At 33.5% G+C, this 15,452-nt stretch overlaps 2 protein-coding genes and 1 non-coding gene across 3 annotated transcripts; 1 reads left to right on the top strand and 2 right to left on the bottom strand.

Moving 5' to 3' along the window:
• LOC18600895 (zinc finger protein CONSTANS-LIKE 7) lies at positions 2,934-5,585 on the bottom strand. Its single transcript, XM_007031624.2, has 3 exons — positions 4,692-5,585; positions 3,620-3,856; positions 2,934-3,348 (listed from the first exon to the last, which is right to left on the bottom strand). Exons 1-3 carry the CDS (start codon positions 5,478-5,480, stop codon positions 3,325-3,327), a joined length of 1,050 nt encoding a protein of 349 aa, XP_007031686.2. The 5' UTR covers positions 5,481-5,585; the 3' UTR covers positions 2,934-3,324.
• TRNAP-AGG lies at positions 8,360-8,431 on the bottom strand. Its single transcript has one exon. It is a non-coding gene; the product is annotated as a tRNA-Pro (tRNA).
• Positions 12,341-14,202, top strand: LOC18600894 (pectate lyase). The gene is made up of 4 exons (XM_007031623.2): positions 12,341-12,499; positions 12,587-13,327; positions 13,437-13,575; positions 13,685-14,202. Exons 1-4 carry the CDS (start codon positions 12,384-12,386, stop codon positions 13,904-13,906), a joined length of 1,218 nt encoding a protein of 405 aa, XP_007031685.1. The 5' UTR covers positions 12,341-12,383; the 3' UTR covers positions 13,907-14,202.

Genomic DNA, 15,452 nt, shown 5'->3' with positions numbered 1-15,452 from the left:
ACTGCTCTTAAACTTCTTCTCTGAAATCCATCTTCCTTCTTGCCTTAGGGTCACAGTTCTGATCAGATAGCAGAGGGTCAAGATGGAATCTGTTAGCTAAGACTATAATAACTCTTTCAACATAATTAAACAAGCTCCATGTTACTAATCTATGATCATATATAGCACAAATCTTTTAAGCTCCATCCAATTCTCAGTGATTACATAACAATGAGAAATAGGTACTCCAATTTTGTTTTCCTGTGGAGTTTTACTTAGTTTAGTAAAAAATAATAATAAGAACAAAATGAAGGACAATGCATTTGAAAGAAGGGAATTCTTGAGCTGATAATTATTAATTTTCTTGTGATTGCGACTAACTTTTGTGCTAAAGAGTGGTTGAGGACTTGACCATCCGCACTGATCTCAAATGGATGACAAATGAACAGCTTCCACAATAACTCAAATCCTGTGAAACCATCATCTTTTTTGTTTGCTTTTCCGACTGTTCTACAAGGCATGTTATTGTTAAACTGATCAAAATCTTGGGTACTTTTGTAGACCAGGAACTGCAGCAATCCTTACTCTTGGATGAGGATGAACACACAATTATCCAAGTGAGGCTACTGCAGAACCACTTCACTCCTAAACTCTAATCAAACACACAATTTTTCAGTCTTTTTCCATTTTTGGTACCCTTTAATCTTTTTTCCAATGGAATGCTGCCCAAACAGGAGGATGAGCGGTATTATATTGCTGCTATTCTTGAATTCTCAATTTCAAATTCTCCTCCCAAGCTATCAAAACAAAATAAAAAAAAACAAAAGAAAAAAGAATTGAAGCAAAAAGATCACATTATTGAAATTGACTTGATAACATCTTTGCTTTGCTAGCTTACACATGAATTGATTTGCTACCAGCTATAAACCTTGTCCGTAGCAGGCCTATGACCTCTTCTTCATGGCGGTTAGTGCTCCATGGGGTATGTTGGAGAAAATTTAATGCCAAACAAATAATAGGCCCCATTTTGCACCAATGTATTCAAAACCCACTCTTCTATATTGGCAAATTCACTCAACATCAAAAAGTTATGTTAGCTAAGACTGCCTTGACAGCTTACATAGAAAATTTTTTTCTCTTGATCCCCATGTTGAGCGAAGCCTCCCAGCACAGGAAAGATATTTCATATATCAGTCATTGATTCTGCTTGATATCTTTTCTAGCAAAGGAGTACCATCATGTTCTATCAGTCTCCTAGTCACCAGTGGAACACCAAGTTATTTAATTAACAAGGTACCATACTTGAAACCTGTAAAAGAATGGCTAGAATCTTCATGAGCAGACTCACCAAAATAGAAGAATTTACTCTTAGCATTGTCAGCTTCAGACCAAAAACCTTGAAGAAGTCATGGAGAATTCTCTTTAACAGTTGTAACAGACTCAATTGTGCCTTTGCAAAAGATTATTATGTCGTCAGTAAGACTCGGATGAGTAAGCTGAATGTTTTTACATTTGAGATGATAGTGGAGGTCAACCAATCCCCCATGTATAACAACAGAAAATTTAGAAGTGTGTATGCAGCTGTTGGTTCAGGTGATAAAACCAGAGGGAACCCCAAAGCAACTAAAACTTTGAAGATAAAACACCAATTTAGTGAGTCAAATGCCTATTTCAAAATACCTTTAAAAAAAAATTCCTTTTTCAAATCATTAAGGTAAACTTAGGAGATAGAGTGGATCTATCATATCTTTTACCATCTCCTGAGTCATGAGTACATTATCCACCAAACTTCTACCCTCTACAAAAACACTTTGGTTTTTGCTAATAAGAGAAGACAAACACTTTTTAAACCTGCTAACTAAGACCCTGGTGATGCATTTATAGATGATAGTATAGCAAGAGATTGGTCTAGACTCTGAAATGTGATAAGGATTGGGCATTGTGGGATCTAGAGTTATGATGGTTGAGTTCAAGAGTGAGCACGTCACCAGCACTGAAGAAGTGTGAAATAGTTGCTACAACATCTGCTCCACTATACTCCAAATTTTCTTGAAAAAATAAGTTGTGGAGCCAGTAGACCTTAGGACCTTATTCTTCTGAAGATAGAACATTCTTGGTTTTATCTCTTCAATTGAAATTAGTGCTTACAAAGCACTATGAGACTCCTTTGACAAAGACACTTGCAAAATTTCCTGTAGGCGTGCTTGCATGATCCAAGCTATGTAGTTCTTGACTGTAGAGACAGCATACAATTCAGCGCTACTGGATAAGCAGCTTCCCACATGGAGCCTTTTCTCAAACGTCATAACGTCATTTTTTCTGGGCCAACAAATGAAACTGACCGGATTGACTTGTTGCTGCCTACTAGATTTCGGGACCATTTTTCCTTTTCTCCACTCTTTCAAAACCATTTTTCAGAAAAGAAAACAAAGAATAGTTTGGGTGGTGCCCAAACCAAGTGATTAAGCCCAAACAAATGAGTTGAACAGTCAAGCTCCAATCCCTTGAATTGGCTATTTTCAAATCATATCCTAATCCCTAAACATTGACATCCGAAAGAAATTTATCGGTACCTAATGGTGATTTCAACTTGATATTAACAAGTAACCATGCCTGCTGCTCCACTGGTCAAGGCATGGTGACAACTTTTGCAGGTGGATAAGCAAACTTAAATGTAATAGCAACCTGAGAGGTTGGAAACTTAAATGCTTGAAAGCTAATACTGCAGAGCCAAATTTCATAGGTGAAAGGTCTGATCATGTAGCTTTCTAGACTATTGAGAAAACAAATATCAGTAATTTTCTTATTTGCCTCCATTTTAATTCACTAGAAATCTTAATCTGTTCAAGAATTCCACCCCAGTTTATGATCCTGGTTTAAACAGCAGCAAGCATATATCAACTTCACTTGAAAAACTGGAATATTGACTTCTTCTATCGGCATGGAAGATGAACTGCAGTACGTAAATTGTTCTCTTCCACTCAAATTCAGCATTTTGTTTTTACTCTCTTCTTTTTATTTGTACATATAAAAGTTCATCAGGCTTTGGACAAATACATTATGACCCTCTTTCATCTCAAAAAAGAAAACCCCTTCTCTTCAGGATTCGAACTTGAGATTTTCTGATTGAAAATAGCATTAGTTCTTTTACAGCTGCTTCAATTTTTTTTTTCTTCCTCCCTCTTTGTATGGTTCCAAAGGGTTATGTAAATTTTCATTTTTTGTTTTAGCATAATGTCCATGCTATGCAAAATGCACACAAATGAACTAAAAGAGATTGGCTAATACAATCTATGGCCATTATCGTTCCAAGAAGCAAGATCATCTCCAAGATTGTACACTTCCTCAATCTCTCTTCACAAATCGACCCTGTGAACGCAAAAAAGAAAACATGTTTATGATCTCAATTAGAATCTGCTGGTAAGGTTTAAATAAAAACACAGTACAGATATGCCAGCATCATGATCAACGTTGGATCAAGGAGACCTTGAACTAAGCTATACTTAAGAAAAACTTTGAACTTGAACTACGCTAAAGGAAGCTAGAGACCAAGGACTCAACCATAATTCAAGTATTGTTTAAATCAGGACCTTGAAGAGAAAGGAGAAAGACTTGAAAGGAGAGAGCAAAATGAGGTTACCTTCAACCTGGGGCGCTTCTCAGCATTGAGCTTTCTGACTTCATACCGGATACGCTTAGAGAAGAGCCTGTTTCGCCTCTTCTCCTTGTATCTCAACACACTTGCTTCCCTATGCCCCCTTCTCCAATCTTCTTTCCCCTCATATTCTTCCTTGACCTTGAAGCTACCAACATTGTTAGTAACCATTTCCGGGACCCTCCATACATCAGAAACACTACCCCAAACATCCCCTAGCACCTGTCACAATGTAAAGATACTTGGATTGTTAACATTTACTTCATCACATACGCAAATGGTAGAAGGTAAAAATGTAAAAGCAGAAGTTCTAGGGTTGTTTCTTACTACTTAAAACTTCTCATATGGTGCAGTAGCAATTATTAATAACTAAAATGGATATTAAGCAAACAGCTGAAAGGCATTAGCAATCCAACCCAAAACGACCCGAATCCATATTGACATAAATCTAAAATGACCTGAATTCGAAATGATCCGAACTTGAACCAACCTAAACTTGAAATCATCCAAACTCGAACAACAGGAAAAACTAATTCAAAACATCCCAAACTTAAATTGATTTTGTCTTAAAAGTTAACAACTACAATATGTTCCTCAATACATAAAAAAATGGTAACTGCAAACTATATAATCCGAAAAGGTAGTCTATTTTATCAACTAACCAAATGTTGCTAAGCTGGGCCACAACTCCAGAAAAGCAAAAGGCAAAAAGTGCAAAACCTATAGTCCCACTGATTCCACTACAAGCATTTCAATCAAACAAGTACCACCAACACAATATTACCCAAACCATGACCTATCCATCCCATTATGCACCACTCTCTCTCTCTCTCTCTAAACAAACAAGTATGGGCACCAAAAATTTCGACCATATTCAAAATAAAACATTAAATAAAAAACAAAAATTCCCCATGTGTTTCTTGCATGCGCATATTTATCAATAAAATAAAATTTTGTGTTACTAAGTTACAAAAAATAAATAAATAAAGTACTAGTAGTACAAAGGAAAACAGTGATTTAAAATTATGCAATGTTTGATCAAGGGTTGAGATCTTACATGGGCAGCATCGTTCAAGTCCGGGACAGTGTGTGGGGACTCTCCTTCAATGTAAAGTGGGCCCTTATCAGACCAAGCATTCATGATCTCCTGGTAATCAAGCTTCAAAGCCAACAACTTTTTCATCTTCTTCTTACTAATAATACTACCACTACTGATACACCATGCACCACCACGGTCTCCACCACCGTCGCCGCCGCCTCCGCCGTCACAGCTACTCACCTCCTCCATCTCCTTCTTCTCCACGACCTCAGAGTAAACCACCCACTTCTCTTCACTCTCATCTCTCTCCTTCTTCCCTTTCATAGCCGACCGTTCAAGCGACCTCGTATGATCCTCACCGCTATACCCGTACGTCAAAGAAGGCGACAGAGGACTCTCGTCAGACGTGGTGGTGGTGGTGGTCGTCGTCGTCGTCGTTTCGTTCTTATAATCACTACTTTCGTCGTCTAAAATACCATTAAGAGTTACAGCGTGGACGTTGTCTTCCTCCGTCGTGTTGAAAAGTAAACAAACATTATCGTACTGGGTATCTTTGTCTTCAACCAAGTTTTCAGGGTGAAGTGGAAACAAGTTAAGTTGCTGTTGGTGATTGCTTTTGTTGTTGTCGTTGTTGCTGCTGGTGTTGGTGTTCAGGTTCATTTGAGGTAGGTTTTCTTCAAGGTGAAGAAGGCTGAGGTACTTTGGTTTTCTTGTCTTCGTTCTGGTTTTACGAGAAGCTTTGAGAGAAACACTACTGGACTTCGACTTTCTTCTTCTTCTTCTACTTCCTGAGTTCTTGTTGCACATAGTTTTTGTGTTTGGTTTTTTCGGCTTTTAGTGTTCGGTTCAGGAGAGGGAAAGTGGAAGATAAAGGGGAGGGATATTTAAGAGTGAAAGAGAGGGCAGACTTGACTATAGTGGGGGGAGGGGAGAGGAGGGGGCTTAGGTGTCAGAAGGGTGATGGTGATTGGGAAAGGTCCTTTTTTCTGACATGTGGGAAAAGGTGATTGGGTGGATGCATGGATTGTGTTGTTATCTGGATTTCGTTTGGCTGTAGATGGGATTGGGGGTGGCATATGGGGCAATATGCAATTTGGAAAGAGATTTTTTGAGGGGCTTCAACGTTAAAAACCCCAAGAACAGAAAGAAAATGGGGAGTTATAGGTGATGGGAGGGGTGAGACGGTGTAGATGTGAGTTTTTAGAAGCACAAGGTTCCTCTTTTGCATTAATAATCATTCACGTGAATAAGGCCAAAACCTCCATGGCTCTAGGCGTTTACTCCCTTTGTTTTTTTCATTCTTTTCCTGTTTTTAGCTTTTAAGTTATAAACTTATATAATGTTTGAAAAAAATTTTAATTATTTAAAAAATATTTAAATAAATTTTTATTCATTTATTACAATTAATTAAATTTATATATTTTTATTTTAAATTGAATAAGTTTTTATTTATAATAATTAATTAATTATCATTAATTAAAATATCATTTGTTATTTTATATTTACGTGCATTAATATCATATTCACGTAAAAAATGAAGAAAGTCACGTATTTATATCATGATTCATTACGAAATGTTAATATGTAATATCAAAATTACATGATATTTTGATTAATAATAATTAATTAATTATTATTTATAAAAATTTATTCAGATTAAATTAAAAGATATAAAAATTTGATTGAATGTAATTAAAAAATAATGACTTATTTAAATTTTTTTGAATAATTAAGAGTTATTATGTCTATTAATTTTGTAACTTACATCCAAAAAATTTAGGTATTTGGTTCAATAATAAAATGCATGTACTTTTAACTTAAAAAGTTAAATTTGATTTTCTTTTTGCTTAAAATCGTATCTTATTGAAAAAATTAATACTCTTTTCATCTTTTTTTTTTTCTACTTTTTCGGAAGGTCTCAAAACGAAGGTTTTTTTTGCCTTTTTAGACACGTAATACTGTTACTTTTTCTTTATTATAAATTTATTCTTCATAATAAAAAATAGTGAACATTTATATCATAAAAATTTTTCAAAATTAATTGTAAAAAACATTGTCCTAATTATCACAAAAACAAAAATCTTATATTATGAAATTGTGTATGGTAGGAAACGTTTTATATATATAGGCTAATTAGTCTACCTCTAATTAAATATTATAATCTAATCAGGTAATAATATTGTATTATAATTCTAATTTAATGACATATACACTTATGAAGTAAAGATCAATCTTTTGGGCAAATTGGTAAAGTGTAAGACCTGAATAATAATAATAATCATAATAATAAACAAATCATACGTATTATGACTGATAATAATTAACAGAAAAAAAATGATGAGAAGCTATGACTAAATAAATTGGGTTAACCATAGTTGAATGCAACTGCCATTAATTTGATGTTGATGGTTCATATATTTCATAAGTTTTGGGTAATCTCCCAAAGTTTAAGATACGTAGATGTATAGCCAAATCAAAGGGTTAAGTAAGCCTATAAGGGTGAGAGACAGAGACTATATAAAACCGTCATGTCCACCTCAAAAGGGCAAAACTTTCTCCCTCTCCCTCTCACATGAGTGTGATTGTGAAGGCAACATCAACTCTTTCAAATTTATTAACTTCACATTGCCTAAAATTAACTGATAATCGAGGGTGAATTATGTTTAAGATTTTAAGATATTAATTGGTATGAAATTTTATTTATTATTATTTTAATATTTTTAAAAATAATAAATTTGTTACATAATATGAATCACGAGAAAAGCAATAAATGAAGATCGGTGATTGATTTAAAATTTTACATTAAATATGATTAAAAGATAATTATATAAAATTATTGATCAAATTAATAATTCGATTGACAGTAAATAAAAGAGCGATTGCGCTTTTATGTTAGATTTTTGCGTAAGTCCTTAAAAGGAGAGAGAGAGATAGAAACTAAAGCTTGTCATGTCAATCTCAAAAGGCTAAATTTTCTCACTCTCCCATGATTGTGACGCTGAACTAAACACCAACTCTTTTGAATTTTTAGGTTAGGTATTTAATTTAAAATTAGTTGAAAATAAGAAAAAAAATTCTTATTTTATTTTAATTTTCATGATTTAATTGATGAGAGATTTTTTTATTATTAAAAAATGACGAATTGATCAAATAATATTTATTCAGATATCATATCATATTTGTTTTATTTATATTCAATTGGTTTAAAATTGTGTACCTATCTTAATAATGTAACACACTCCAACACTTTCTCTTTCCTCTCTCTTTACTCATCAATTAGGTTGACAAGGCACATCCAGGTGTTGTTTGGTCGAATGGCAGAAAATGGTGAAGACAGGGAGGGAAAGCCGAGCAGGAGAAGCAGCCAATCAGCAAAAACTGGCACGAGAAAGTGAAGGGAGGGAGGGGGGTCCCATTTCGACACCCTTTTTGTCCATGGCCCTGCAGCTTGCACACCTGTACAAACCTCCAAATATGCATTTTGAAAAATCTGCACTCTCATTTTATTTTTTTGTTTTATTTAATTTTTTTAATATTTGTTGGCTTTGTTCTTTCAACCTTCTTAATAATTTTTTATAGCACTTTTGGCAGGCTGTGGTTGCGGAGGGAGTCGCCCCGTCACTATCGTTGATCATATGCCAAAATTAATACACACAAAAAAAAAAAGTACAAATTAAAAATAATAAGGGGCATTCCGAGAATTGAACTCGGGACCTCTCGCACCCTAAGCGAGAATCATACCACTAGACCAAATGCCCTTTTGCTGGCTGTTAGTTTTACACCAATTTTAACTCCACACGTAGCAGCTTGTGAAATAAGTTAAAATTTTGGTACTAGACTTTGTGAGGATGGGAGAAGTGCTTTGTTACTCTTCCTGTCGAATTAGGCCATTAATCTTTATATTTTGTTAAAATGGTAGATATAACTCTTGTAGAATAACCTGTAAAAGTTAAATCTCTATATTTTGTCGAAATTGATACTATCAGTCTAGTTATTAATAGTGTTTTTTTATATTATTTATGTTGATATAGTATTTAATTATATTTATGTAGTATTAAAGCTGATAACGAGGCATCTAATTATCATGTAATAATTATGTAATGAGAATTTTTGACTACGTTGTTGAGACGAATCAAGGATCCAAATAAGTTTTTGGGACCTTTTGCTTTATTATTTTCGATTTTGTCTCTCTTCGTTCTTTTACTTTTCTTGATTATCTCTTAAACCAATGTTGTAATCAAATTAAAAAATCGATTATCTCTTTCAAAATCATCCTAAATAATAATCGAATAGGAAAAAGGGAAATGAAAATGAAAAATTCAAAACAAAAAATTTGATTTAGTGATTAGCAATGATTCATCAACGTTGACTTTAGAAATTACAAATTAGGTTTGAGAGCTAATGTCAATTATCAATGCATCATTCTTGGATGTCATATTAATATAATTAATAACATATCAGCATAGATAACAACAAAATTTAATATTAATAATAATGAGATTAATATTGTTGATTTTAGAAAGTATAAAAATTTAATTTTTATAAATTATTGTATAAAGATTAAATCCATTACTTGCACATGGACTAATTGCATAATGCGACCCATTATTAGGTATAAGGGTTTATATTTTATATATTTTCATTGTCAATAAATTAAATATTGTCATGCCGTTAATGAATAGATTTAAAAATTAAAAAATCTTTAAAAAATATTTTTGTAATTTAAAAATATTAATTTTGAATGACTTTTGAACTTTTACTTTACACATTTATGAAGTGGTGTTATGTGATTAAGAAAAAATGTTAGGTACTGTAAGTGATAAATTTAAAGATTTTACATGAAAAATGATTAAAAGGTAATCATTTAAAGTCATAAATTTATATATTTTAAATTTTATATCTATAATAATAAAAAAATTAAATATTAAGTAGTGATATCACCATCTTGTCTCTATCATGGAGTACTGTACATGAAAAGAGATATTAAATATAAATCCTTAAATTAAATTATACGATCCATATTTATGTGATTGTTATGATAATGAATTGTGAACTAATTGCACATTAATTGTTGCACCTTCATGAAGTGATTGACAGAGGAGGAGTGAAATGTGTCGGTGGAGTCCTTTTTTGCAAACATCATCAAGTGGGCTCAATCTCAGATCGATTCATGTGTTTCTTGCTCTAAAAATAAATGATGATAAATGAGAACATCACCTCTTTTAAATTTAAGGTACACCTAGGGTCACAGACTTAGGACCATGGGCTGGACCATGGCTCTCTCGGTTACCTGGGAGGTCTACCATATGAAAGCTAGCTTCGTGGGCCAATATATAGCTTCCCATATGGTACATGCCTAGACCTTGATCCATTCATCATTTTCTTAGGTCAACTTGTAAAGGAGGTTTATTGATCAAAGGGTCGTACTCTTTTTTTTTTCTGTCCTTTGTTTTGTTTTGTTAGAAAAATTAAACATAGAAGGAATACTAGTTCATGGCAATTGCATAGGTGAGAGATGATGGTAACCTTTTCTCTAATGTGGGGATTATGTTAACCTTTACACATTAACATGTTTTAACTGAATATGTAAGAATGGCAAAAGCAATTGGTTGAGCTTTTAGGGTAAATTGAACTAAAGTGAGTAAAAATGAGAACATTAAAAGATAGTACTAGCAAAAAGCCATTTTTGAAACGATCTCATGTGCCTTACTATTAATCAAAAGGCATAATGTTTTAAAAAATTATTAAATTATTTAACAAAATTTAAAATAATCGATAAATTATCATTAATTAAAATACCACTTGTTATTTTTTTATTAATCAATATTTAATAAAATTCTATTCATTAGTTCTCGTCTAATTTTTCATTCATGTTCTTTACTTTATTCCAACTTTTGATTTATTTTTCTTACTTTATCCATACCCTTCATCTCTTGATGATTTCATGCCAAGTTTTAATATTGCATTGATTAAAATTTGATGATTAATTTAATATGTTTTGTAACCTTTCACTGTACTTATTACAGATTATACTTTGTTATTGGACTATTAAATTCGTAATAATTATTAATTGTACTTTGAGGTCCTCTGGCAGATTCATTGTAGGACAATGATTACAATGGTGACCCAAAGATAAGATTAAAACTTGTTGACTTAAAAGGGTAATGAATTAGGCATGCAAGGACGCCCATAGACCAAAACAAACAGCGCAATCAAAGCATGTTTGGTAGTTACTTGTATTTATTATTATTCCACCATTAAAATTGTTGACTCAAGCTTCCTATTCTTTGATCCTAGGACCAAAATTGAATGTGCTAAAAAGTAAAAAAGGTCAAGTGGAAAAAAAATTACTATGATTAATTCAGTCTCTATATACAATAGTACATTGCATCTCCCAATGCCACTTGCCCACTTTAATACCATTCTTTTATGGGTAAGATAAAAAGGTTTGAATTTGATTTTATATATAAAGAACTAGTTTATTCCAAGGTTTTCATGGATTAAAAGAAGGAAAGATTACTAATTTCTTAATATACACCAATCATTCTAAAAGAAAAATTAGGTTTATTTTCCTATTTATACACAAACATAAAGATCTCACTTATTAAAGAATTACATGAAAAAAGATGAGGAAAATCTTAATCTACTAAATCCCTGCATTTAATGTGATCAATATTGGTCTTGTTGTTAAATCATATATCAAGAATTGAGTCATTTTTGTATTCTAAATTACTATTATGATAGGTCTTGAATTAGTATAAATTAATTATACATAAAGTTCAATATCGAGTACTATAGCTACCTTAATTTTGGGAATTCATGTTGTCAAAGACTGTAGAATATTGACTCTCGAAGTCAAAATTTTCATCCTGCAGGGTCTTGGTTTGTGCTTACAGACATGCACACATGCATTGTATGATGAGGATGTTGATGATAGAATCTATGTTGATGATAAGGAACAATGAGAAAAAGGGTACAACATTCTACGGATTTCTCATGTTAGTTTTGTATCACATCGTATAGCAAGTCAACAAAAGACATCTAAATTTCCAAATTTCACTCTCTTAATGGAATGGGAAAAGTAGTCAACCAGCACCTCATTTTTCAAGAAATGGTTGGCAAAAACATGTTACCTTTACATTGTTGAGTAAATTATGGGATCTAAAAAGAGAGTTTGATGATTTTTTTAACATATTTTTCCCCTGAAGATCTACTAGTTATGTTTAAATATTGGAATTGCTTTTTTGTTATGGTTAATGATTTCGAGACATAAACAAATGTTGTTCGGTACTTGATTTTTTGACTCATGTGGTAAAATGAAGTTGAAGTTTGTGTAAAGATCTTTAATAAACGGATCTAGATATAAATTAACCATATATATATATGTATCAAGTAAAGGTAGGCAAAGGATAAACTGACACTTTATTGGCTAAGATGAAATGCAAGTACTCAATAAATTCAATAAGATTGACTATGATTAAGAGGATTTTGAATTTTTTTACGCTTGATTAACGGTTTAAACTGCCCGGATGACTCCCCAAGACTGACAAAACCTGAAATTACGAGTGACTTGGACCCACTTGCTTAGATTAATCACGCCACACCTCTCGGCTTTTACCTTCTATATAAACTCCCGTTCAACAAGGCCTGGCTACCACCACCTCCCTTTGGCTCCCACTTCACTAGCTACTTTCCAATTTAAGAAAGGAAATGGCAATGTCAACATTTTTGATCTTTCTCATTTTCTTCATCTCTCTCCTGGTTCCTAATCTTGTTTCTTCCTCAGCTGTTCAAGACCCTGAATTGGTTGTAGATGAAGTTCACAAGTAATCAATCGTGACATATAGTCTTGATACAATATTGTTTGTATATTTCATTGTCGGTGTTACATTTGTTTTTGTTTTTATTTGCAGGAGTATCAATGCTTCGAGGAGGAACTTGGCTTACTTGTCCTGTGGAAGTGGGAACCCCATTGATGACTGCTGGAGGTGTGACCCCAGTTGGGAGAGTAACCGTCAAAGGTTAGCTGATTGTGCCATTGGGTTCGGGAAGAATGCCATGGGAGGCAAAAATGGTCGAATCTATGTTGTTACAGATGCTGGTGACGACGACGCTGTGAATCCTAGGCCAGGCACTCTGAGGCATGCTGTGATCCAAGACGAGCCATTGTGGATCATTTTCAAGACAGACATGGTGATCACGTTGAAGGAAGAGCTAGTCATGAACTCTTTCAAGACCATTGATGGTAGGGGTGCAAGCGTTCATATTTCGGGAGGACCATGCCTCACCATCCACTATGTGTCAAACATCATCATCCATGGTATCAACATACATGACTGCACGCCAGGTGGTAGTACCATTATAAGAGACTCTCCTCAACATGCCGGGCATTGGACTCCATCGGACGGTGATGGCGTGTCCATCTTTGCGAGCAAGAACATCTGGGTTGACCACTGTTCACTGTCTAATTGTCATGATGGACTCATCGATGTCATCCATGGATCCACCGCCGTGACTATCTCCAACAACTACATGACCCATCATGACAAAGTCATGCTCCTGGGCCACAGCGATTCCTATACGCAAGACAAGGACATGCAAGTCACCGTTGCCTTTAACCATTTTGGAGAAGGGCTAGTGCAACGAATGCCAAGGTAAATTTCAAGCTTGAAACTCTACTTATACTAGTTCCATATATATAAGATTAACCCAAGCTAATCAAACATGTTCACTGATTAATCTCATGTTTATTCTAAATTACAGATGTAGACATGGATATTTCCATGTGGTGAACAATGATTACACACACTGGGAAATGTATGCCATTGGTGGTAGTGCTGACCCTACTATCAACAGCCAAGGGAATAGATTTCTTGCACCTGATGATGGATCTAAGAAGGAGGTAATAATTGAGCTCTCAGCAAGAACAAGAACTTCTACATACAGGGTAAAACATGCATTTTTCCTTGCAGATACATATGACCTAATGAAGTTTGTAACAATTGATGCAGGTGACCAAGCATGAGGATGCACCAGAGAGTGAATGGAGAAGCTGGAACTGGAGGTCAGAAGGGGACTTGATGTTGAATGGAGCCTTCTTCAGGCAATCAGGTGCTGGTGCATCTTCAACCTATGCCAGGGCTTCTAGTCTGAGTGCCAGACCATCTTCTCTCGTGGGTGCAATGACTGTGACTGCTGGTGCACTTAACTGTAGGAGGGGCTCCCGCTGCTAGTTCTTGACTTAGCAGTAACCCAATATAAATATATTTATATTAGCAAAAAATAACATCAAAATGAGGAGTGTATTAGGTGCCTTTTCCTGGCCGGCAGTTGAAGTATAGCATGTATTTCTAGTTTTCCCTGTTTGCTTATATTAAGAATGTCATGAAGCGACAACCTCTGCATGTTGCCTTAGAAACCAACATCAAATTTCTTGTTGTATGGATGGAGCAAAAGCATGCATCTGCAGCAGTGTTGATTTAATTTTATCTCATATGAATGGCCAAAGACTTGTTTGTTTAATCTTATATATTACGTCTCACTTTTTCATGATGGTGACTCTCTTTTATCATATATAGTATATATATGAGTTTTATTTATTTCTTAATCATATTTTGACTTGGGCAATAAACATTTGCTAAAATTTATTTACTTCTCCCTTCTCATAAGTACAATCTTAGTTTGACTTTTTTTTTTTGTAATTTTTCTAATTTTGATCCGATCTATTTTAAATATTTTAGTTTTAAAACTATTTTATTTCACTACAATAAATTTGATTTAGGATTGCATATCTTTAATTTGTGCTATTAAAAATATTTTTAATAACATTTTTTGAATTACTTTGTGTTAAAATTTTGTAGATGTGATTACACTATACAAAATAGTATTATGAATAAAATAATATAGAGATTGCATTTTTCATATTACAACTACATATGAAAAAATTACGATTAAAAATTTAAATAACTGCATTTAAGATTTGATAATATAAACATATATGTTGTATAAAGAAGTGTAACTAAAACCCAAATTTTCAAAAGATTTTTTTATTTAATTTTTTTAAAAACACATAAGTAGCAATTTAATTACTTAATTTTCATTAAAAAAATTATTTTAAAATAATAGTAGGGCAGAGCAGCACATGAGAAGAGAGAGACCCCTCCTACGCATATTTGCATATAAAAACTGATAACAACCTATAACGGTTTTATCTGGGATGAAACTAAGCAGTACAATCACTTTAGAACAAATCAGAGTCATCCCATTTGATCAATAAAAGTCAAACTAAGATCCTATAATGAGACAAAATGAAAAGAAAAAAATTTTAATAACTTTGATTTTATGTACTAATGTGAACTGATTGGACTGGTCCCCAACAAAAGTCAAGCAAACAAACACATTAAATTTGAAATTTATTAATGGCATTAATACTTTAATTCTTTGATAAGTATATAAACCATCCAAGGGGATGGAAAAGAAAATGGTTTGCTTTTGCATGTAATAAATTAAGACTTAGGAGACTACAGGCCAATGAATAAAGAGTATATATATACTTTTTATATTGTTTTCTACATTGATGACACCATACGCTTATCAGGATTCTAACTAGTTCTTTTCCTGTTGTGTGAAACTAATGATTATGGGAGGAAAAATTTTCACATTAAAGGGAAATAAACCCAAAATTTCCCGTCAATCATGGAGGAACATCTCAGCCCCTGTGGGCCTATTGCTTTATAGAGTAAGAGGCTAAAAGGGGTGGAGGAGGCTGGCTTCCAGATA

The sequence above is a fragment of the Theobroma cacao genome, chromosome 4 (assembly GCF_000208745.1).
Source record: "Theobroma cacao cultivar B97-61/B2 chromosome 4, Criollo_cocoa_genome_V2, whole genome shotgun sequence".
Lineage (NCBI taxonomy): Eukaryota > Viridiplantae > Streptophyta > Magnoliopsida > Malvales > Malvaceae > Theobroma > Theobroma cacao.
The sequence above is the reverse complement of the archived record's forward strand: the minus strand, read 5'-3'. Positions and strand labels throughout refer to the sequence as shown.

Excerpts from the sequence above, each read along its gene's own strand:
- LOC18600895 (XM_007031624.2), bottom strand. The coding sequence starts at position 5,480 with ATGTGCAACAAGAACTCAGGAAGTAGAAGAAGAAGAAGAAAGTCGAAG. Across the intron at positions 3,857-4,691 it reads ACTTGAACGATGCTGCCCAT|GTGCTAGGGGATGTTTGGGG; the intron begins GTAAGATCTCAA and ends ACATTGTGACAG. Across the intron at positions 3,349-3,619 it reads AGAAGCGCCCCAGGTTGAAG|GGTCGATTTGTGAAGAGAGA; the intron begins GTAACCTCATTT and ends TTGCGTTCACAG.
- LOC18600894 (XM_007031623.2), top strand. The coding sequence starts at position 12,384 with ATGGCAATGTCAACATTTTTGATCTTTCTCATTTTCTTCATCTCTCTC. Across the intron at positions 12,500-12,586 it reads GTTGTAGATGAAGTTCACAA|GAGTATCAATGCTTCGAGGA; the intron begins GTAATCAATCGT and ends TTTTATTTGCAG. Across the intron at positions 13,576-13,684 it reads ATGATGGATCTAAGAAGGAG|GTGACCAAGCATGAGGATGC; the intron begins GTAATAATTGAG and ends CAATTGATGCAG.